The following is a 25,905-nucleotide window of genomic DNA, read 5'->3' on the forward strand; positions in this document are numbered from 1 at the left end:
GTCTCTATCTCCTGACCTCGTGATCCGCCTGCCTCTGCCTCCCAAAGTGCTGGGATTACAGGCGTGAGCCACCGTGCCCGGCCTACTGCAATTATTATTATTATTATTATTATTATTATTATTATTATTATTATTTTGAGACCGAGTCTCGCTCTGTCGCCCAGGCTGGAGTGCAGTGGCGCGATCTCAGCTCACTGCAAGCTCCGCCTCCCGGATTCACACCCATTCTCCTGCTTCAGCCTCCCGAGTAACTGGGACTACAGGTGCCCGCCACCACGCCCGGCTAATTTTTTGTATTTTTTTTTTTTTTTTTTTAAGTAGAGACAGGGTTTCACTGTGTTATCCAGGATGGTCTTGATATCCTGACCTCGTGATCCGCCTGCCTCGGCCTCCCAAAGTGCTGGGATTACAGGCGTGAGTCACCACACCCGGCCTGTTGCTGCAATTATTAAGTTTGAAAACACATGAAGGAAAAGTTTGGCAGCTCTCATATGCAAAAAGCTGAATATGCCTTATAATAAAGCTTTTCTCTCTGTTCTGCTTTTCAATCTCAGAAGATTCAAATCTACCTTTTCTCACCTCGCCCTTTCTCCCCTGCCTCTGTTTCTAGATTCGCGATTTACTAATAGGAGTCAGCATCCCATTTAAAATATGGCCTATTCTATGTAATATATTAATTTATGCAGAGCAAAATAGCACTGAGCCATTTCTCCTGCAAAATGACTAAAGCCATCCACACCAACCCCCCAAGCAAATAAACAAGCTTGCCTAACAATGCGAGAGGTTGCAGATTTTCCTTTCCTAGTTGCCATGCCAACCACTCATTGCTCTGGCTGCCATTTCCCTGAGCTCCGCAGAGAGAGGAGTGTGCAGAGCAGAGTTATTTAGCATTCAAGGGTGGATCTGCAGAAAACCACACAGCCTCACTGCGAAGCATCTAGGCCTGGTGGCACCGATGGATGAGGACAGAAAATGGGGATCTTTTCAGTGTTTTCCTTCTAAAGGTTAGGCATCCGGGGCTAGAAAGAGTGAGAAAGACAAGGATCGATAGAAAAGGCAGTTCCACGAGGTTTGTATTGTCACGTTTGCTTTGTCCTATGTGGTCTCTCTACTAGGTGAAGCTGGTTGTGGGGATTAGCTTCAATCATAATATATGGCTTGGCTTGTTGATGAATAGGATTTGAACCTAATTTAGGGCTAGCTTATATGGATATTATAATAAAGAATTGTGTCTTTTATTCTTGATACAATATGAGGTTGTATATAGCAGGTATTGCCAGCCACAGCGTTTGATATTTTACAAATTAGAGGAAAAAGACCAACATCAGATAAAGTTTTGTTTCATTGTACAGTTATAGGGTAGTTTGTCCCATAAAAATCTGTCTTTGCTCTGTAGTCCAGTCTTAAGGTAGGATGAGATTTTCTTAAGACGGTAATTCTTAATCGATATATGAGGAAAACTTGGTTTCTCAAGACTTGTTTCCATTAAACCCTATGACTCAACAAATTAAGGTATGATTTTATTCCTTGGAATTTTAATTGCCTACAAACACTTCAAGTTATGAAGAGCAGGGCTCTATCTAACACAATATAATAGGATATTTAAAAACTGAGGTTAATTGCATTCACATGTACTTCTATGTGTGTTCCTCAAGAAAATTCCTCCCATGCACTGTGGAAATCAGTCTCGTTTCTTGTCTCGCTTTGTGCTAAATGTCAGAACTACATCACAAGTGCAAAAAGTATTTTCTCAGACGTTTTGGTCCACTGACATTTTAAAAATTATTTTGTTGAATTTGAATCTTAACGAAACAGATTTTTGCCAATGACAATTCAGACCTATTTATGAAAATTATTCTTTCTAGTTTGTTTTTAAGTGCAAATATAATTTAATTATCATTGTAATTTTTACTTGACCTTTCTCTCATCCCGTATTTTCCAAGATCTTGTTAAGTTTTCTCTCCTCTAATATGCTGTCATGTTTTGTCATCATATTTTTCTTTTAATGTTTTTCAATTTTTTTGAGATTTAAAAAACCTCCATTTAGATAAAAATTTAAAACAATTCTTAAATTCTTTTTTTATTTTTAGCAAACAGATGAAAGTAATAAGTAATAGGAGTGAGTCTTCTAGACTCATTTTTGGACTGTCTAAGCCTTTGTTTTGGTTAGGATTATGCATGGCCTTTATCTGTCCTTTGTTATATTTCGAAGTATTTTCTCCTCACAAAAGAGAAAAAGAAAAAAAAGATAAGATAAAAAATCTAACACTTTTGAACAAATAAATTGCTCAAATATCTTGAGACTATATTTCTTATCAAGCAATAATGTGTTTTTAAGTGTGAGATATATATATATACACATATATATATTCTTTGATTATATTACTTGTGTATGTCTGAGAAAAATATTTGCCACTGTATGCCAAATACTGCCTTGCGGTTTAGAATTGGGTTTGATTTTATTGCGGTTGGGAGGTTATTAAGTAGACTGGAGAGTACCCAGCAGTTATCACTCCTCTTTTTTCCCCTCCAAGCTATTGAGATAAAGTGACTCTTTCTGCTTCAGTGTGTCAAGCCTTTTTCTCTTCCTCTCATTCCCTCACACTTCACTGCTCCCCAGTACATTACATAAAGCACGTGCTTTGACTGTCAGGGGAGTCTGGAAATCATATCAGGAGAGGATGAACAGAACAACTGGTGCTGCATTGCAGACCTGGTAGCTTCAGCATTATCTGACCTGGCATCATGAGTCCTGGGGGAAAAGGACACTAAACCGTGTCCTGCCGGCTCACTGTGTAGCTCGTCTCACTGAATGAGTCACCATTCAGCAACACTCATAGAAAATACAGTTCAAAAACCAGCCAAGCTGATGAGCAAAGGAAGGGGAAAACATATGTCATAGGTTGTCATGCAACTTTTAACAATGCTTTTAACAATTTTTGCAAATGCTGGGTGGTTATTAGAACACAGAAATAAGAGTAAAATACAGTTGATTTCAGGAATACGCAAGAAGGCATTAGGCAAAAATAGATAAGAAAGGAGGAATCAAGATTCAGAGAAAAATCATCCTAAATACATATGATTCAGTTTAAGCATCCTGAAAATCCATATTTTTAATTTGTAAACACAGGTCAAAGTGATGCTGGCATATGAGCACCTCTGATTCTTGCAAAGCATCTCCAGCATGAATGATCAGTCCTCCGATTGGTCTAAAATTTTCTCTTTTGTGACACATTGCATTTGCCGAATGTAAATGGGCAAGTTTACATTGTGGTGGTTTCATTCCCATGCAGTATTGTGCAAGAAGTCATAGGAAAAACATTTTGGAAGAGTACCACCCTACAGCAAAGGTTCTCGGAAGTCTACCATTAAAGATAAAGAGCTGTTGTTGATTTTATTCTCTCAAATGAGTCTTCCTCTTCTGAACACCCCCAAGTACCATGTTTATATCTTGCTAATACAATTGATCATAGCAATCATTTTACTGAGGTTACTTGTTATTTGTTTTTATTACAGTCAGTAGGTTGGAAACGCTTTGGGATAGAACCTGTACTTCATTCATCTTTCTTTTCCTTTTTGTATATAACACAGTGCTTATTTTCTATAATATGTATGTGCTAATACATATTTTTTGAATTAATATAAAGAAGAGAGGGCTGGGCATGGTGGCTTACGCCTGTAATCCCAGCACTTTGGGAGGCCAAGATGGGCGGATCACTTGAGGTCAGGAGTTCAAGACCAGCCTGGCCAACATAGTGAAACCCTGTCTCTACTAAAAATACAAAAATTAGCTGGGCATGGTAGCACATGCCTGTAATACCAGCTACCTGGGAGGCTGAAGCCCAAGAATTGCTTAAATCCAGGAGGTGGAGGTTACAGTGAGTCAGATCACGCCACTGCACTCCAGCCTGGGCAACAGAGTGAGACCCTGTCTCAAACAAAAAAAAAAAAAAAAAAGGAAGAGAGAGTATCCATACATAGTTCTGAGAATGGAAATCACATAAACGAAATGGTCTACAAAATTTATACTACATTGTGAACAAATAAATTTTCAGGAAAGACTATATTAGAAAGGAAAACTGTGGCTCATGCCTCTATCCGAGCACTTTGGAAGGCCAAGGCAGGCAGGCAGATCACGAAGTCAGGAGATCAGGACTATCCTGGCCAACACTGTGAAACCCCATCTCTACTAAAAATACAAAAATTAGCTAGGCTTGGTGGTGCGTGCCTGTAGTCCCAGTTACTCAGGAGGCTGAGGCAGGAGAATCGCTTGAACCCAGGAGGCGGAGGTTGCATGCAGTGAGCTGAGATCGCGCCCCTGCCCTCCAGCCTGGTGACAGAGCGAAACTCCGTCTCAAAAAAAAAAAAAAAAAAAAAAGAAGAAGAAGAAAAGAAAGGAAAACTGAGAATGAAGAGGTAATCAAGAAACTGAAAACAGTCTAGATTCAAAGTAAGGACTTTAAAAGTGTCGGTTAGAACAGAAAGAAATTAGGTAGGAACTCCAAAATACTGTAGTGAAAGTATATGGTGGAAGACTTGACTTGTTCTGAAATTGGGAGTGAGAGTTGGGAGTAAAGAAAATATATCTTTGACTGAAGATAGCAGTAAGATATCGAATTGGAGATATTTTCTTGATGATGAAAATTACTGAGCTGAAAATAATATGAAAAGTCCAGATAAATGAACTTTCTAAAAGATAATCTAGTGGTTAAGAAATACATAGATACAGAAAAATTTTTCATGTTCATTTCTGCAGAATTGAGGCCAGTGTAATAATTGGCTTAGGTTGAAAATGCCACTGAAATATTCTGTAAATGGAACTCTATAATGCATGTCTTTTTTGATTCTCTGACTATAAATAAGGATTGCTGCACTGTTCTAGGTCAGGAGCTCAAGTAAATCTCATTTCATACAAATGGGCGATCTAAATCTTAAAGCATTTGGATATTCTAAGTCATGGATTTAATATGTGCCTCCTTTAAAGGAGTATACCAGTATTGTCTTGGAAAGATAATATGTATCCTATTTTTGAAGACCAAATGTCACCAATGCCCTTTATTTTCTCTATTTCATCTTTGAGTGCATAAAATTATTTGCAAATGAGTTCTTAGATAGTAAACAACATTATCATATCAAATTAGGAATTTATACATTAACTTTAGGAAAATATTGTGATTTCAGTTAAATATAATTCCTTAGTTTCATTTTAGTTTTCATTTTTCACTTAATAAAAAGCTTCCTGTGATCCATAATTTTCTTTTCCTTTGACATATTTGAATGAAAATGCTCCCATTTACATTTTCTAAATCTAATCATTAAGTATTTCAGTGTTTAGTGAAATTCTTCTCCAAGGAGGAAACTAATAGTAGTAATAATAATTATTGACTTACTTTTATAACCACTTTTAAAAAATAAATCAATTCACTGGATACTTTTTCTCCTTGTTGAATTTTGCATCTTCAGCTCATGTTTATTTATGTCTTTCTTTAAAAATTGGCTTTGGTTGTTTTTCTCATCAGCTTGAAAAATAGAGATTTGTGACTAAAGCATTAAAAAAATTGGAATAAACTTGCTTTCCTTCAAGCTTTACTGGAACACAAATGCTGACCTGGAGAAAGTGGCTTTTTCTCCACATATTGCACTAACTTGGTGTAGGTCACAACGCATGTAAGATATTTATTTTCTCCAGGCCAGTTCTCATCTAATTCTTTATAAATCCTGATTGCTATAAGAAAAGAAGCAAATGATTGAGTTTGATGCAAATATAGTAGCCACTTAACAAAAGTCACATTTTAAGAGAGGAAGTTCATTCAGATGGGATAACAGTAGAGGATAACAGTAGAGGAATAACAAGAGGATAACGAGAAAGGAAGTTCATTCAGTTGGAATAACAGTAGTTCCCTTTTCTCATCTGCCATCCTGAAGAAAAATGTGTTATGAAATGCTCTGCAGACCACATTTAACTTGCTCATATGATCCTAATACAACATCAAAAATACTGCTCAAGGAATTGGCTATTTTGGTGACACAGGTTTCGTTTCTAGTTGGATTTCACTCTTTAAGGGTGAACTTAAATTACTCTAGCTGACAATTTATCATCTTATGATGGAATTACTAGATAAGTTTGAATTTAATTTTTTTTATGTGAAGAAAAAAATTTATCATCTTATGATGGAATTACTAGATAAGTTTGAATTTAATTTTTTTTGATGTGAAGAAAAAAACTCCCCCAAATTATACTTATTTTTAAAGTAAATTTTATAATATCAAGCATTTCTTCAATTCTAACTAGAAATGCTTGAATCTCCTGAGGCTTGAATAATGGCAAGTTTCAACTTTTGCCTGTGTTCTTTGATACAACTGAATGTGGAAAAACTACAGTATGTAAATAGAAAGTGGTTTTCTTTACCAGTTCTGTGGGAAAATGAAAATACGATATTTGCTTTTTAAAGAGTATTTTGGACACTCTAAACTCTATTTAAAATGTTGAGGTATTTCTTGTATTTTATGCTATAAAATTTCAGTAAGACACTTTAATTAACATAATGATTGTATTAAAACCATACTTCTCTTCCTGTAGCTTTTGATCACCTTCTAGTTGTTTTCAGATCATGTCATTCCTGCCTCTTTGTTTCGTGTGTGCATTTCAGAACTGTCCAAGAAAAAGAGCAAAAACAACAAAGTTCTCTGGTTTCATGAGAGTTTTTACTTTTACAGCTTTTTTTAAAGAAAACAAACCCAAACTACAAACTCACATAAAATATTTTTGGAGGGGGTGGTCTCTGTAAAAGTTGGGAGAAAAGTGGCTGATAAACTAGCAAAGGGAAAGGAAAGGAATCTGAGAAACCAAGCTATTTTTAGGCATATTCTTAGAACCAAGAATTGGTCAACTGCTTCATGATCAGGGCTCCTGTACATGAAATACTGAAATTGTAATTTCATTTTGAAAAACAAAGGTACAAGTCCTGATTTAGAAATTTTCCTTATATGTTGGGAAGAAAATAATGTATTTTTCATATATTATCATAGTAAATTGAATTTTCATTGTAATATTTTCCTGAAAATTTCAGGGCCTTTTAATGAAATCTGATTTTCCATATCCTCAACAAGCCCCAAATATCTGTTCCATAAGATTGTGATTCTCATTCCAAATGAAGCTCTTGTCTTTGTAGACCAAGTATGTTGTATGGGTATAGTAATATCTGCCTACCTAGGACCGGCTCTATGCAGAATTAGAAAGTAAATGAAACATGACTTCAGCACTTTTCTATCTGCTTCCCCAATCCCTTCTCTTCATTTTCTTCAAGTCAGCAGTCATATGCTCATATGCCTAAAATCCCACCATAAATCCCATTACAAAGCTTAATTTCCTTGCCCTATATCAGGCTACCTACCTAGATAGCATCCTGTTCTTTCATTTTTCTCAACTCTACCACTCCATCAAATTTTATCTACTGTTCTCTTTCTGCTGGGCTCCTACAATAGGACCACCAGAGCTATTACAATAACAAGTTACAGTTTTATGCTTCTAGATATCATTTCTATTCTGATATAAAACTTCATTGTCTTCAAGTAAAGAGTGAGTTCTTTAGCAAGTATAGGTATAATAGAGATGGAATTCATGCTTTGAAGGTATTTCTAGAGGTGTGCTTGGTATCAATGAGAAGCAATACAGTGGAGAGATGCAGCTATAGAAATTGACATGAATAAACAACATTGAAGCAAAATCATCAATGTAAAATTTTATTTCAACAAACGTCCCAGAGATATTTTCTAAAGATTTGTATGCTATTTGCACATTTCTCAAGGTGCATTTGAAATTATTATTTGTTTTTTATTTGTCTTACATAATGAAGAAATAAAATTGAAAAATGTATTTAATAATATTTTCCATGGGGTGCATTTATCAATACAGAGTCTAAAAGAAATCATCTTTATTCTAGAATATTTTTGACATGAAGAAATTTTAAAATTCTATTAAAGTCTTTGCTTTTTACTATCATAATGGCATCGAAATACAAATATGACATTGACCTTACACTTCTTGCTGTAAAAAGAAGATTTGCAAAGTCTGTTGATTTTGCTACTTACAGGTCTGGCAAAAAGTATTTTAACTATCATCAATTTTACATATTTAGAATTTTTCCAGTGAAGGTGCTCCCCTTCTCTTGGGTTGTGGCTGAGCTTTTATTTTACAGCATTATTAAAGAAAGAATAGTAGGATGGTTCAAATTTACTTTACTTTCTTTTGCTTTTTCTTAAGTAGGTATTTCAGTTTTCAGAAGTTCATAGTGTAATTGATTTCACTGTACCTCCCCCCATAAGATTACTGAAACATGATTATCTGATTATATATTCAGTTATGATTTGAAAATTACAAAGAACTACGATGTCTATTTAATATTGACTTTTAAAGTCTGCCAAGTCGTTTCAGGTGCTGGTGTAAAGAGAATCTTTGCGGACAATACTTTTGTAGCTATAATGATATAAAATATGCAGGTACAGAAAATGAACAGTCACTTATTTACGACATTAATAGTTAATAAGAAACTTGCTAAGAAGAAAGCAGATAAGGTTGATGATTGCTGCTATTTGCAAATTCTTGGAAACGTTATAGGACGGGAAGGAGGTTTAAGTGAAATCTGATTATGCAGAAGTCATGTTGGTTTTTCCATGTGAACATTGAGTGTACCTTCTGATGTATTTTGAACAAAGTGATTTTTCCCATCACATGGTTCCTAAATTCCATATGCATCTAGGTCACAAGGCTTCCAAAGATTTCTAAGTTATGTTGGGGATGAGAGAGAAGGATCAAACAAAAGTTAGCTAAGCTGCTGATCTTTACCATTTTATTGTAACAAATATAGTTTCTCCTAGAAGAAAGATCTGTGTTTACAGAGGTAACTAGGTATTCTTGGTATATAGAGAACTTAATTTCAAAAGTTTATTCCAATGACATCCTTTTAGAATGTAGAATTTTTTTCCATCATATCCTGTCTCAGGCCAGCATTGGCATTCCTATGTTTTGCAGCTATAGAAGCATTGATTTCTCCATAAGAAACCCTAGCCTTGCTCCTTGTGCCCAAGACCTGTGAGGTATCCATGTACAGATGAGACTTTAAAAGCATGGACAGACCTCTATGTGCATGAGTCCTAACATGTGCATAAACACACACACACACACACACACACACACACACACAAAATTGCTTTTCCACAAACCCACTGTATTTTACATTTTGTTTATCTCACAGTTACTCTTTCTTGGGGTGGATTTATTCAAGGTCTCTTTGTTTTATTGATATTTTATTTTCCCACTAATATTTAAAATGTATCATGCTACATTCCTTTAGCAATGTGATGTATTTTAAGACTTAATGAAGAGAATATAATCCAATTTCCCCACATCTACAAAGAGTAGTACAATTGTAACAGTTTTGACGAGATGCAAAACAGAACATTTCAAAGTTCCAAAAGTACTGTAAATTCCCTCAGTGGCTTAATGATTGGATTCAATTTATTGGTGTTAAAACTATTTGAAAATTTCAGGGGAGCAAACCTCTCTAGAAATTTCGCTTTCTCAAGTTAAGATTGATAAAATATTACAACCTTAGTTAATTAGTAAATACGTAATATGTGGGCTACAAACAACATAAAGATGCAATACATTACTCCATTGGACACCCCCAAAACCACCACCAGCAGAACACTTTAACTAGAACATGATAAATATAAAGCTAAATTGTAACGATATTGGCTTACCATATTTCTTCTGCTTAAATGTGTTTTCTGTTTCCCTACTTTCAGCTGGGAACTTAAAATTAGAAGCAAAATTTTCCAGTAGGTACTATCTCTGATCTGTGCTTTTCTAATTACCTTTGACTCCATAATGTAGTGTTTTTAACCTGTGGTGTCCTTTCACTGGTAATAGTATTAATTTACTACATTTTCCTCCTTGACCAAATTTAAATGCTAGGCCAGTTCTATTAAACTCTAAAGACTTCATTTGAGTACATTAAGGTATAATCTAAACAAGATTGTGGGTTTGAGCATGTACGTGGAGGTAGAGGAAAAAAAAGAGCAAGAGAGGGAGAATTCTCCTATGATTATACACTGTACTCACAATCCTAGTCTACCAATTTGTAAATCCGTTTCAGAGACCATATGAGTGACTGTGGCGGGATCAGTCAAAATTTTTTGGCCACTACTAGTAAATCTTGAAGAAGAAAAATAAAACATGTCCTTGAACAAGGTTGCCCCCCTTTAAACACAATTTAAATGTAGGAATACCATATCTTACTCATCTTTCTATCCCCCCCTAGTGACTAAGAATAGCTCCATTGTCTATAGCAAGTGCAAAATAAATTCTCCTAAATTTAAGTACCCATCAGAGCTGAATTTTGTGCCATCATAATTCTTTTATCTTAAATGCATTTGTCTTCGTTAACTAACTTCGCCTCAAATGCATTTTTCCCCATAAACGAAATTGATCCTTGTTTTAATCGCTAAATCTTTAGAAGAAATATCTGGAAAAGAAAGCTGGTGGGGAAAGATCTGTAGCTGCAATGTTGGCCAGTGTGACCCCTGAGATTAACAGAGGTCTGTCTAGGGTGAGACATGCCAATGCTGGCCTCTAATTAATGCAAAGATGCCAGGGAAACAAACAAATAAAAACCCAACAATTTGCTCTTTTAATTTCCTTCATCATCAGTTGATTACAGGAAATAGTTTCAGAGGAACCATTTACTCTCCAAATTGAGCAAGGAGTAGAAGCAAAGAACTTTTCTTCTTTCTCTATTTTTATGAATTCATCTAGGGTCTTTGTTTAGCAGAGTGCTTCAAACTACACAGTGCTTTCCTTGTTGATTAGTTTCCATCAGCAGCAGCAATTAGCATCGGTTTCCTAGGAAACCATTCTGTACCCTACTGAGAAAAACCTTTTCTTGACAGGAGCATTCTGTCTAAAATTGTTTTGTTTTCCTTCTTCCACAAGCGTACGGTAAGCTTATTTGTCGTTTTCTTTGAACACAACATTATTATACCAAAGATTCTTAAAACATTTTCAGGCTTTTATATTCCATGTGGTTGAATTTACAGGCACTGTCTCTTACTATTCTCTAACAACCTGAAAGAAATCAACAAAAATATGTTCTCAAGCATATGCCAAGGTGCTTCGATTTTTTTTATTCACAGTCTAATTGGTGAACCTTTGCACGTTCAAGTAATCATAGCTGGTCCTGCTGAAAAACCACAGGGTATAAATTCAAAATCAAACGTATGGGTCCACCAACAATGTTACATATCACTCACAATCACTCAGAAGCAAGTTGAAACTTCCAGGATCATTGAAAAAGTTTCATCTCCATTGCTCTTATTTTTAATCAACCAAGCAATATTGATAGATAAATATAACACAATAACTTTAAAATGCGCTAAAAGCAAAGCCTGAGGTTGTCTTAAAATTTTTGTTGTGACAAATAGTGTGATCAGAAGAGCGTGGCAGTGGTGCAGCATGAATCAGCATTAGGGAAAAAACCAGAGGGTCATGATGGCTATAAATGCTGAGTAGTATGATATGACAGTAGGGCAAAATTTACCTTATGTTCCTTTTAGTTTAAATAATAAGTGGCAGGAGCCTGATGTATTGCCTGTTAGGGTCCCAGCAGTGACCCAACATTTAAGCAAGGAGGTACTCATTGGGAAAAATGACAGAATCATCTCAGTGTCTGACAAAAACTTTCAGATCTTACCTACATTTTGTCGATCAAATGATGTTCATAGATTTCAATGATAACAGAACATCAAGAGTGATTAAAACAGTGGTACCTAATTTAAATAAGCACTTGATTTATATTATTTTATTTAATTGTCACAACACACCAAAAGATGAATACTACTACTCTTATTCCCACTTTACAGATGTGGAATCTGAAGGTTAGAGAGACTGTTACTTAACAAGGTCTTTTGGCTAGTAGGAGATGGAGATGGAATTTGATCCCAGGTTTTCTGATACTAGAACCTACTTTTATATAAAATACTGATGTAAATCATAACAGTGTCTAAATGGGACAAGCATATCTTTATCCATTATTTTGCTAGTTTTCCCATCTGGACAATGTGTAAATATGTGTATTAAGTAACATCAACAAGAAATGAAAGTGCCTACTGTAACAACTTGTTATACAAGGTTGCTTAATAATGTTGTGTAACAGTGTGATGTTTATTCATTAGTTACGTGAGATGTAAGTAGCCTAGCATGATACCGTTTGGGTTTCTTCAAGTAGTTTTTGGTGGATGACAGCATTTCTCAATTAGTTTCTCATACATATTAATCTCCTGTATGTGTTTCCACCAATATATTTCCTTAATACCAAGAAAAGATATTATTTGTTTCCAGAGGACTGCTTTGATTCTCTTTTCTAAATACTGACCCCATCTTTGTTTCCCAGGAAAATTTTCAAGACAGATTTCACTTTTTATCTTCAGATGTTTACCTGGATAGTGGTGATCTGCTATCATCTATTGCTCTGTTGCCTGGATTAAATATTTAAATCCTTTATTCTTATCAGCCTTTAACCAATAGCGTTTTTAGAAATTATGAGATGAATTTTATTTAGAAAGGTTCCTTTTTAATGTTTTCCCTCTAATTGATTTGTGAGCAGATCCAAGTTGTCACTCATGCATAGCCATGACGTGACTTTACAGGCATGTTATAATATTTTTTATTACTTATAGAAATTGTCTCATTATCATATTGACACTACCGATAAAATAATAACAAATTAACATTCAAATACCAATGTAAGGGTCTTACTGCAATGCAAAAACTACGGTTAATTACATCAGAACCCTGACATTCATTCACAAAAGACAGAATGGAACATTCACAAGAGAAAGAATAGAAAAACATATTGTATACACTTATTAACTAAGATAATTTCTAACATAAACTAAAAAATGTCCAGTGCCAGAACATTTTATAAGTTCAAAAGAAAGATAATTGAGCCTTTCAAAATATCAGATTACAATAAGCAGTTTTATGTTTGTTTAATATTTTCATCTATGAAGATCAGTGTTACCTTTCAATTACATATAATGAATAATAATTCCCCAATTTATGTGTAATCTAGATTCATCTTTAATCTTCTAACAACTAAGTCCTGGTTATAACTTTACACCTATGTTTGGAAGAAAAAGCAAGGAAAAAAGAATAGAAAGTATAAAAAGGAATAGAAGGTAGGAAAAGTAAGCAATGAAAAATTAAAATGTAGTCTAATCTCTTACTTCAAAGAGAATTTTTCATGTCACCAATTGTCTTCAGAATTAGACGGGATTATCATACCTTTTAGAGCACTGTCTAGAATAGACAGTCCTGAACTGGGACTTGCTGGACGGAATCTTGAGCAGATGGTAGCCCAGGACCTATGCATCCAGGAAACTGGGTGTGAAGCCAGAAAATAAATAACAAAGACAATATTTACTTCTCTCATATCTTTGCCTTGGAAAAAAAATACTTCCCTTGTCCATTAACATAGCCATCAACATCAGTGATATTGGATTAACTATATTTTCAGATGGTTATAATAACAATAGCCTAGTTGGGCTGACCTTTAGTGCATATCACTATTGCTCTTTCTTTAAAGTAGAGATATTAAAGTAGAAGACTCAGAAAAATACATGACTAGGGGAAAATAAAGATGTGCTGGTGAAGGACTATATAGAAGTTTTTATTTTATTTGTATTCCAGGCCTGTTATATAATTATTTGCCAGGCCTGTTCCATAATTATGTAATTGAGTCCCCACAACAACCTCTGAGACAGATACTAAAATTATTTCCATTTTATGGATAAGGCATCAAAGCAAAATGAGACTGAGTACATTTCATAGTATGAAATAACTAGAAAGTAGCAATGCTGGAATTTGTACCCACATTTTCCTGAATTAAAGTCTGTGAGATTCCCTCTGATGTGTGCTGTAAAAAAACAGCCATCAGTAATCCCCTAAATATATAGAAAGATTAGATGGATGGATGGATGGATGGATGGATGGATGGATGGATGGATGGATGAGGTATTTAATAGACAAATGTAGAATCAGTGAAGAAATTACATATATAATCACACACATCATAATCATTACATTTATATTTTTATAGGTCTGATTTTTTGACTGTCTTTCCTTGTCTTCTAAGTTTGTTTGGAACATTTACCATTAATCTGCCCTGAACTTTACACAAACTCTGACTGAATTTGCTCCTGTCCCAGGAGCCATGCTATAAGGATGAAGCTCACCCAGTAGATCTGCTGGTGAGGCTTCCAATGAGAGAAGCCCATCTCTTCCTTCCTTAAGAATGCTTCTGTCTCTGCTGATGACAGCCCTTACTTAGAGGAAGATTTTAAATTAATTGGACCAATTGAAATTCCCAGAACAATCTTAGGCTCCTGTTTTCCTAAATTCACTGTGAACTCTATATTATAAAATGTGTCATGCCCTATTTGAAAAAGTTTAACAATATTATTCTCTAAAAAATCTTAAAGATAATATGTCAATTAAGCCAATAACTTTGTTTGACTATGCTAAAATAATGTTTCTCAAATCCTCTTAAATTACTTCAAAGAAGAAAAAATTTACCAATTCCCCCTTGGATTATTTTTTTTTAACAACTTTTGGTTAAACATATACAAAAATAAAATTAACTTGTTCATGAGTTCTAATTCCATTATGGGACATAAACAGACTTATAAGTTCATTTTCTCCGAAACAACAAAACCAGTAAAATTCAAACTCTCTGCTGCTTCCCATCTATAATAAATGATACTGTTTTGCTGAAACTAAATTATCACTCACGATTAGTACTGGCTGATACAGTGCCTTTGTTTAAATTGGACATTTCTATACTGAACTGGAGACAAGTAATACTTCTATTCTCCTTTTTTCTCTGTTTCAATTATTTTCAAAGTCTATTTATACAGTGTACCACAATGTTATTTGGGCTACACTTGTATGAATACATCCTTTATGTATTAAATCCACCTCTCCTTTTTTATTAGCTCTCAACACTTAAAATAATTCTCCATGGTATCAAAACTGTATCCTAAAATACAATCCCAAAGAAAAATACTGAAATAATGTAGAGTTGCTCAGTTATAATTTGCTCATATAACCAATGGATACTTATTTATTTTGGATTATCTTCCCAATCTAAAAAAAATGAATACATATAAAACACTCTCAGACCCTAAAAATATTTATCAGTAATTAAACAAGAATGCAGGACCCCCATTTAAGAAATACTGTTTTGATATATATATCAAATACTTAATAATAGAGTAAATAAGATAATTTGAGGTTTTAAGGTTACTAAATGTAGTAACAAGCATGAATTATTTCTGAATTTTTGTAAATATTATGAACAAAACCTTTCATATTAATTTTCTATTCTGTCAAAAAAAATTCTGTTAAGCATCCAATCTGAGTAAAGCTCAATAAGAGAAGCTTCAAGAATTGTGCATTGCAACGCTATTCACAATAGCAAAGACATAGAATCAACCTACATGCCCATCAGTGATAGACTGGATAAAGAAAATGTGGTACATATACACTGTGGAATACTATGCAGCCATAATAAAGAACAAGATCATGTATTTTGCCAGGGCATGGATGGAGCCATTATTCTTAGCAACTAACACAGGAACAGAAAACCAAATATTAAATGTTCTCACTTATAAGTGGGAGCTAAATGATGAGAACACATGGACACATCAACATCAAGGGGAACAACACACACTGGGGCCTATTGGAAGGTGGAGGATTGGAAGAAGGAGAGGATCAGGAAAAATAACTAATGGGCGCTAGGCTTAATACCTGGGTGATAAAAAAATCTGTACAACAAGCCCCCATGACGCAAGTTTATCTCTGTAACAAAGCTGCACATGTACCCCTGAACTTAAAAGTTAGAATTGTGACAATGACAGAAGAGAGTCCCTGACTTGGGAAACTTTATATAGTGTGGGAGATAAGCCATGTGAACCAGCACAATTCCATGTGAGATGTACTAAATGCCATAGGAAGACACTACAGTTTGCATACGTGCTAATAGAAAGATGCAAGAATGATCCAGAAGACACAAAGGTCATATATATATATATATCTCCCAATTTCTGCCATGATTGTTCCACCTCTTTATTACACTCAATTTTTCCATAAATCACTAGGGTGCTAGAAGAAGCTACCTCACTCTACTGATTTTTAAATATTTTAATTGCATTAAAAATTAATATATGTAAGCGGCAATTCTCAAAACCTAAAATAATTCTTTTTGTAACATTATTAAACAATTTAGACGTCTAAGCACGATCTTTACAGCTAATTTAATTTTCTGTAGCCCTTTTTGTGTACTCTTTCCCATTTAAAAAAACATCACTTTAGGAGCCCAGCCTTTCAGAGAATGTTCAGAGAAACCCCACCCAGCAGCCTGGCTTTATGAAAACAAACAGCCTTTCCTTCTCTACTGCCCTCTTCACTGAGTAGCATAGCAGATAATCCTCCTCATAATGCTTTGGTGACTGTTAATGTTATTTATTTAACTGGTGTAACTGTGAAAAATTCTATTCCAACACTAAAACAAATATGCTAATAAGATAGTATTATCTCTTAGAAATAAAATAGTCATCTTCTAAAGGTAAACTATCACAATATCTAACATGGTCTATGAGATATATAGGTAGGTAGGCAGGCAGATAGGTAGGTAGATAGATGATAGATTAGATAGATAGACAGACAGACAGACAGACAGACAGACAGACAGACGTTGCTCAATTGTGGCTCATCACTTGTTGCATAGCTTCCAGCTATAATCAGGAATGGAATTACAATGATGTATTTTAGATAGACATATAGCCGAGCAGGTCTGAGAGTGAGTATGTTTCCTTCATTCATACCACTAAAAGAGTTGATATATTTCTGTTAGTCATTCACTCACGACTGTTAGAAAGTTTTGTGATTATGTGTTTGTTATTTCTTCCATTGTTCTGCTTAGGAGAAAGAATATTATAATAGTCAGGGATGCTAAAAACTAGTTATTTGGTATCTCACAGACCAATCATTTTAATTTTGAGCCCTCCTTTTAAAAAAAATGGAACTAAGATGATTTGATGTCATATGGCTTTAAAGGTCTTTAAAATATCAACTATTTAGAAAAATACTAGTTCTTTAGAAAGAGACCATCTGACATATCATTGCCATGTATTTCATTAAAACTTCATCTTTCCAGATTCCTTATAATTTATCTTATTTTCACTGATCCTGGATAATGCTATTTAACCATAAATAGATTTTCAGATTTTAAATAATGGTATTTCTGCAAATCAAGCACACAAGCTTATATAAATTACATTTTTAGAATAGTATAAGAAAACTATAAAACAAATTTAAGTTAAATTCCAAATGAATCCTCTCTTCTATCCTTGAATTTGTTTTACTAGGTATAAAGAAATTAAATTGTTTCTATTTTTGTAAACAGCTTTTACAAAATAAAGTACCAATTACCTTCACATTGGAGGTTAGGACTTCAACATATGACTTTGGGGGCAGGGGATACAAACACTCATTCTATAACAGAGATGTCATAGACTTCAGAGTTGAAAATAAATTTCTGTTGAAGCCAAAAAAATGTTCAAATACTATGTAAGTATTTTTTCTCAGTTCTGTGCTCATTTTGCTTGCTTAGCTTAGCTCCTAGAATACCAACTTCTTTTCTTCTTTTTTTGTATATATGTGTTTATGTTGTCTCTGCAATTAAAAAATTATGTTATACTTTTTAGGGGGAAGAAAATGAAATTATAATCCACTATACTGTTTGGTTACTTTTCCTCTTTGCTTTCTCAGACTTCTCATCGTTATATTTTATTTTGTTACTGTTTATTACAGAGGAGGTGTCTGCAAGGATAGTTCAAGTAGTCACTGCTGAGGCTGTAGCAGTCCTGAAAGGTGAACAAGAGAAAGAAGCTCAACATAAAGACCAGACTGCAGCTCTGCCTTTAGGTAAATAAGAAGATTCTCAGGTCAGGGACTGTGTCTGTTGCACCCTGATCACAGGATAAAGTCTTCATGTTCAAAATATAGGCCATATCTTGTACTTCATCCTTACATGTAACATTCATCAGACACCTTGACTGGGTATGCACTAGGACCTATTTTCATCTTTTTCCACTGGTTTGTTGTAGTGTTTGCATAGTCTTTCGTTAGGGTGGTGAGCTTACAGTTAGACTTTTCCCTAAGTGGCCCTTAATTTTTTCATTTTCCAGACCACTAGAAATAGTTATTATTAAAATAAAGCCAATGCATTATTTCATGACCTCCGCCCATAAGGATAATATACTAAAACTTTCATAAGAGATGATTATTTCCCTTTATAGGTTTTGGTGAATGATTATACTGTAGCCTTGTTTGGGTCTTCCTGAACTGACTACACAAAACCTATAGCCAGAGCTTTGTTATAATCGTGAGTGACTTTGTATCTTATATGAAGTACTGAACTTCACTTGGTTCATCTAAGGGCGCTGAGAGAGTGCGCTCTCTCCCTTACTAACAAGACAAATGCCCTCCATGCCAAGCAAGTCATTTAACGCACGCTTGCCAAAGGAAACACTCTCAGCCAAAGCCTTGCTGCCCCTACTCATAGATAGATAGATAGATAAATAGGCAGATAGATAGACAGAGAGACGGATGTATATACACAAAGAGATACAGGAAAGGAGACTCTCTTAAATTCAATATATATATTTATTTCACAGGTATATACACGTGAGTCATAGAAAGGTATGGTTTTAAAGGCCTAAAAATAGTACATATCCATTTCCCTCTCTTACAGTCTAATATATCCATGATGTTTGATTTTTTGATCAGTATTCCTTTAACTGTCTATTAAAAAGTAAGTAATAAAAATAATCTGCCCTCCCAGAATAATAATTTAGAATACACTCAGTATTTTCAGTACTGTGGGTTTTTTTAATTATTAAGGACTATTTTTCTCTTAAAACACATAGAGAATTATCTAATCTAAAACATTAACCTTCAGTTTATTGTTCACTTTTATTCCTTGAAAGAAAAGAAAACTCAATTTTTTAAAACTTGAAATCTTAAAATACGCCATGCAGAAGCCCATAGGGTAAGGAACTAAAAAAGTCACCTGTCATCCCAAAGCTGCCTCTAATAACTACTTTATGAAGCTGAAATTCCCCTAATATTTAAAATAGATTTAACCACTGGCCTTAAATGAGAAATATTTCCTTTTGAAATTTCTTACTGTCATATGAGGGGATCACAAATCATGTAAGTGTCTTGAAAAATAAAACTTACATTAACTGTAAATGAATTACATCTTTTAGAACCTTTTTCTCTGGTTCCTTTTCATGTGTATCGATTGCTAAGACCAGAAGTTTACTCAGCACATGGTTTTTGTCTGAAAGTTCACTCAGGCTATGAAAGCTTATTTTTCCATTTCTGAGAATACATACAGAAGATGGGTTTTGAAATTAGACTCAGTGAACAAAAGGTTGTTTAAAAAATATGTTCCCTAAAATAACTATGAGTGATCAAGATAACACATGTTTCCAGATTCAGCAGTTGAACAATAGAGAGTTCTAATAGTTTTTTCAGTCAGTAGCTGAATCCAGACTAAAAACACCTGCCTGCCTGTGTGTGTTTTCATATGGTAAATTAGGGCCAAAATGAAATATTTTATTAATTGACAAGGTAGACACATTAATGAGATTAATGATGGAATTTTAGCAGGCATCTCTAATCTGTTTTTCTAGAGATGATAAAATCATTTTTTTTCAAAATATCAAATGCTTGTCTTATTTTTTAGGTTTTCAAAAATGCATGAATCAGGTAATGGGCCTATAAATAAACCAAATGCGGCTTACTATTGAATATTTTTCTGAATTTTATAGAGAGGTCTTTTTACAAATGGCAGAACTTCCTACACATCTACCAGCCTAAAAGGATTAATTATTGCATCTCATTTTTCCATTGTTTGATCTTTAGCAGCTGAAGAAACAGCTAATCTGCCTCCTTCTCCACCCCCATCACCTGCCTCAGAACAGACTGTCACAGTGGAGGAAGGTAAGGCCTATTGGACTTTTCAGGGTTTGTCTTCTGTTAAAGGGTGAACAATAAACTTCAATCAATAAGCTCTGGACTTTGGTATTGGTTAGTATGTGACCAAGCTTTGGAGCTATCTGTTTCAAATAATAAAGAAGAAACAAAGACTTTAAATAAATAATCACTTGTTTTTATAAAAGCAAAAGTAGAGGAATTTGGTAAATAAAAAAGAAATCTGCTTGATTAAGGAAAAGAATTTTGTGTTCAGTTGCTAAAATAACTGTAGAGAACCCATTCACTTTAGAATGCTTTAACAGGGAAGATACAATTCTACCTTGTAAGTGACTGAACAAAAATTAAAATAAATATAAATGTGATCTCCATAATAGTAGGGGTCAGATTTATCAATGAAATCAACACTTGCTTATGAAAATGTCAGGAATTATCTCTGTTTTGCTCACTGTTATATTGCCAAGACCTTCCCCAGGGCCTGACTCATAGCAAATTTAATAAATATTAATGAATAAATGAAGAAGTTAATGAATGAATCTGATATTGAGAGCATTGAACTGGAAGCTGAGCTCATGACTCGTTCCTGTTGAGACCTGTTATTGTCCATGGATCTTTTTATGAACTTACTCAACATGGAATGTCATGTTAGCTTTTCAATTCTCATTGATAAAACAGAAAGATGCCTTTGAAGAATTTTCATTCAGAATCTGAGATGAAAGGCACTACTTAAAAGGAAACCATTACTGGTTCTCCGACTTAGACCAGTTAACCTTTGTTTATTGTTTGAGAGTCACAGGAAAAGGCAGAGAAGAACTAGGGCTCCATTGTTGTTTCAACATTACTTAGTTTTCATATATTAAAACCAGAATTTTAAAAGTGTTTATTTTATTCATTTATTCATTTATTTTTCCTTTTTAATGTGTTAAAGACTGAAGAACATTTCTTTTAAAAGACTTGTCTTTTTATCATTTGTAATTAGGTTCATTTAAAATATTCTTTGATTTCATAAATACAAAAATTTGAATTAGTGAACCATATATTATCACCTCTAATATAATTTTATTTTGTCACAGATTTATAAACCTAAATTTATTTTAGCAAGGTTTTTCTTTCTTAAATTGAGCCTTTTTTTCCAATTTACTGCCTGAAATAATAAACAAACTAAATTTTTCTGAGGAATAAAAGAAACTTTGGGGATAATAATCAATGCATAGCAGCCACTGATTATTAGTTAATGTGATTTAATCTTTTAATTTATAGGTTTGAAAAGTTCCTTTTGACCTTATGTTTATCCATTCACTGGGCACATATTTATTGAGCCCTACAATGTTCCAGGTACTCTTCAAATTCTGAGTATATACTAGTGAACAAAACAGACATGATCCCTGCTTTTAAAGAGTACACTATAGCCGGCAATCCCAGCACTTTGGGAGGCCGAGGCGGACGGATCACTTGAGGTCAGGAGTTCAAGATCAGCCTGGCCAACATGGTGAAACCCAGTCTCTACTAAAAATACAAAAATTAGCCAGGCATGGTGGCGTACGCCTATAATCCCAGCTACTCGGGAGGTTGAGGCAGGAGAATCACTTGAACCCAGAAGGCGGAGGTTGCAGCGAGCCAAGATGGTGCCATTACACTCTAGCCTGGTGACATAGCGAGACTCCATCTCAAAATAAATAAATAAATAGTACACTGTCTAGTGGAGAACAGAAATCCAATAAATAAGCTTACCAATAATTTCAAATTGGATTAGCATTGAAGAGGAAAAGAATAGGGAGCTTTAAAATATTACAAGAGAAACCTGATTTTATTGGGTGGTGAGGAGATGGCTAAGTAGCTGAGACCAGAAGCATGAGGAGGAAGTGTTGGCCAAACAAAGACAGAAAAAAGCACAAGGGCACTCAGGTGCCCAAGAAGATGAAGTGACCCAGGAACTGAAGGGGGTCTGTGGCTGATGGGTAGTGAGAAAGAGTAGAGCAGTGGAGTGTGAGAGTAAGCAGTGGTCAGCTGGGGTCAGTGGCCTAGATTTCACTCTGAATGCAGCGGGAAGCCTGACATGAGCCTTGTACCTCCTTCAGGCCATGGAAAATGTTTCTAAGCTCCTACTTAAAGCTTTTCAAGCATCAGAGAATCCTCTTAACCCAGAGAGGGATATGATGATGTTGACGGAGTAGGTTTACTCCAAAAGTCGGCTTGAGGTCAAGTCATTTAATCTTCTTACTCTATATGGGATTTGGAACAGAAAGGGAAGAAGCAGAGTCCTCCCATCCATCTGGGAATTCACCCAGCCTGCTTCCTGTAGGGTAATATGATGGATATAATGAAAACATAAATAAATAAAATGTAGAATCACCTTCACATTTTGGTAACTTAGGTGTCAACTTTCCAGAGTTCCCTAATATTTTGGAATTACTTTCTTCAAGCTGTTTCAAGATATTCAAGGAAAATACCAACTAACCTCTTATTGAAAGTAATTCAAAGTTATTTTCAAACCAAACTTGTATTTTTAACTTTTTAAGTATTGAACTATCTGAAGTTCTGATTATTTGATTTTAAAAGTATAACCATTTTTTGAGTTTTAAGAAAAACAGATGTATATATTTTATAAACTCTATCTCTATAAAGACCAGATAATATTCTCACCTTAAATATGTAAAAGATTTGTGGTCTAGACAAACTACTGTTTCTCTTTTATGTTAAGCCACACTTAAGTAATATACAAGTATTTTTTAAGTTTAGTTTTGTCAGAAAATAAATTAGTGACAAGTCACAAGACAGGATTGAACTGTTCAATTTTTCAAACCAAGTAGTTTGTAAATACTCAGCCCAAATTCCATCAATATATTGCTTATAGCAGGTCAGGTGGAAAGGGAGCAGGTGGATTTTTTTGCCTTATCTAGGGGATTATTTACCCTCCTTGATACCCTCAAAGCAACTTTAATCTGAGGGTATAGTGACTGCTGCAGTCTGATCCTTTTATACAAATGGAAGAAAGCTCTTTTGTTAGATTAATTCAGCGATTTTGAGGATACATTTTCTTTTTATTAATTATCAAACTTTTTAAAGCTGTTCTTTCCCAAAGGGGAAGCATGAAAGCTTCCACTAAAAATAATTTAAGATGTTAATTTCTATAATTTATGAATATTTATTATAATTAATGTAATATTAGTAATTCCCAGGATATGTGCTTATTCTAGAAAACATTTACAAGGGATTTTGATGAAAAAAATGAAACAAGCTGCACACTTAGAAAAGGATCTACGGTACAGTAAACCAAAACTGTACTGATTATGATGTTTTCAAATTAACCTCCTTTTTCTTTTTGGCCTGATCATAATAGTTGTCATTTGGACTGAGCTATTAGAATTTCGAAGGCTGTGAAGGTATGGAATAATCTGAACACAGAACCAGGATTCTTTCTGCCCTTTTAGGTTTGCTCCAGAATTCTAGGGTGGTGTTTTCCTGTGTCATGGATGTGGTGACCTAATCATCACTCATCTGAAAGTAGTTTTCTCTTTATGTCATTCTGGGGCAGCAGTAACAGTCAGCAGACTGAGAAGTCCTCAGTCAAAAGCTGGCAGAATGGAAAGGGCTTGGAAATGGTGGAGAACAATGTAAGTGCGGCCAGCAGCCATCAACCATATGCTGTGATGCCACAACAAGCAAAAAGTACCAAATCACTAACATTCCACAAGATGCAGTCTCCAAAGGAGGCTGGTATACCAAGGCTGGGTTTTACATGGCAAACCTTACATTAGCCCAGTGTAAATTTTCAAATGCTTTATTTAAAAGAAAAATTTTCAATGAAAGCAAACTAGGGAAACTTTATTCCTCCATTGAAACCAGGTAAGCTTTATTTTTGAAGATTATAATTATGCAGAAAACTATGCAAAAGTCCAAGGTGTGTAAGGTTACCCTGTTTTTAGTATAACACATGATTAAATGAAATAGAATATTGTGTGGCAAAAGCAGAGTCCCCAGAAGCATGCCCACTTCTAGTAAAAGGATGCATGCATTCAATCCTGACCTCAAACAGCAAACTAACTGTTGTGAAATAAATTTAATTTTTAATATATCTCTCAACTCCAACTTTGATGTGCTAAATGAGGGGAAAGAACAGAGGTACCTGACAACTTGTCTGAGTACACTGAAGACACAGATGCTAAGATGTATGGAGTCAGACATTGTGCTTGGCATTTTCACAGATATCTTCTCATTTAATCCTCCCAGCAACCCACAGAGATAGATAATATTCATTTCCACTCCTTTGTCCAAAATGTTATGGTTTATGTCCGGAGAAGTGGCTTATCCAGAATGCAAATCCAAATCTAAATTCTGCAATCACGGTTGCACTACATCCCTAAAGCTGTTTCTTATCAAGGTTCTTACTGTGAGACTATGGAAGTAAATTATCTTCAAATGAGAGTTATTTGTTACAAGCTACTATACTGATTTCCTTTAAGAAAAAAATCTTACAAATAAATATTTCATTTATTATTTATTTATTTAAAATTATTATGTCTTCCATCTCCATTGGGAGTGATCCAGATGCACCTGCCATACACAACACCATAAGAAATGAGAATCTAATGTCTTCTATCATTATCATTAAAATCAAGTGCCCTGTTTGGCTTAGCCCTCCCTGGTCCCCATAAAGCATAGCTTCCCTGGCGTATCTCTAGAGCTTGTAACGTAGATGGACTTTAGGCTGATAGGTCTTAAACAGTGACTTGGAGTACAGACAGCTTACAGTACCAAGAGAAGATTGGACTTTGCCAGACACTCTTTTTGAAGTTGCCTTGGTCCCAGGCCAGATGAATACTACAAAGAAGCTACTTTTTCCACTAGAGCTTTCAAAATTTGTGTTGTTCTTTTTGTTGTTTCCTGATTAGAGTGAAAGTTTTCATAATAGAAAATACAATTTACCATTTTTTTAAATGCTATAGATCTGAAGCAAGGCTGTGGACTGTTTTTAAATTTTGGCGCTTTCACAAAGAACAATGACAACAAGAAAGAGGTGGCCAGAATCTGCAAAAGGTTAAAACATCCAATGAGTATTGCCTTTACTCTCAGCTTGAAATTCTTTAGTTTTATACTATAGTCTGCTGTACCTCCCAGAAAATAAATGTTGAAAAGCAGAGAGGAGCATATCCCATTTTCATTTATTGATCATGAAAGTACCCTACTGAACGTATCAGGAGTTTTAGAAGTAACTTGCATACATGGGGAATTTACAGCCCCAGAGATCCACTGAGAGAAATATGAATGGCTAGGACATGTGACAAGCCAGGGCTATGATTCAGTCAGTGTTGTAGGCCAGATCTTGGACAATTATCTGCTCAGCTGCGAAATCGTGCCGAGTTGAACTAAGAATATCAAACGTTATTTTAGGCTTCTGCTATCCCATGATATAAAAAGCATTGTGGCTGAGAAAGTTCTGAGCATCCATCCAGAAACATCTTCCATGGAACAATCAGTAAATAATGTGCTTGAAAGATTAAATGTATTCTCTCTACAAAATGTTATTTTAGTATCCTCATGATTTCAGACTTATTTCTAGTTGTCAGCACTTGGTTGCCAAAAATAAGTTACTGTCCTAAAAATACAGTATATTTGCAAATTAATGCTATAATTTTGTCTTCTTAAAATCTGATATAAATAAAAACTGTACAGATAGATACTATAGATTTTGTTCTTATTGTTGAGAGTCATGAAATTTTAAATTGATTTCTCAATATAAGTAAATAAATAGTGATTAGCAAATTTAGCAACCACCACATAGGCCT

At 34.6% G+C, this 25,905-nt stretch overlaps 1 protein-coding gene across 50 annotated transcripts in view; it reads left to right on the top strand.

Annotated features, from left to right (window-relative positions):
• The window catches only part of MAP2 (microtubule associated protein 2), a 309,881-nt gene that overhangs the window by 236,493 nt on the left and 47,483 nt on the right, over nt 1–25,905 (top strand). For 40 of the 50 annotated variants that reach the window (XM_004033140.5, XM_055380455.1, XM_019022472.4 and 37 more), the window contains 2 exons: nt 17,930–18,043; nt 20,051–20,128. In XM_004033140.5, coding sequence (XP_004033188.1) covers nt 17,930–18,043; nt 20,051–20,128 — 192 coding nt within the window. The remainder of the gene's footprint in view (nt 1–17,929; nt 18,044–20,050; nt 20,129–25,905) is intronic. The other 10 variants (XM_063695169.1, XM_055380434.2, XM_063695170.1 and 7 more) reach the window with 1 other exon arrangement.

Source organism: Gorilla gorilla, chromosome 11 (assembly GCF_029281585.2).
Source record: "Gorilla gorilla gorilla isolate KB3781 chromosome 11, NHGRI_mGorGor1-v2.1_pri, whole genome shotgun sequence".
NCBI classification, from domain to species: Eukaryota; Metazoa; Chordata; class Mammalia; order Primates; family Hominidae; genus Gorilla; species Gorilla gorilla.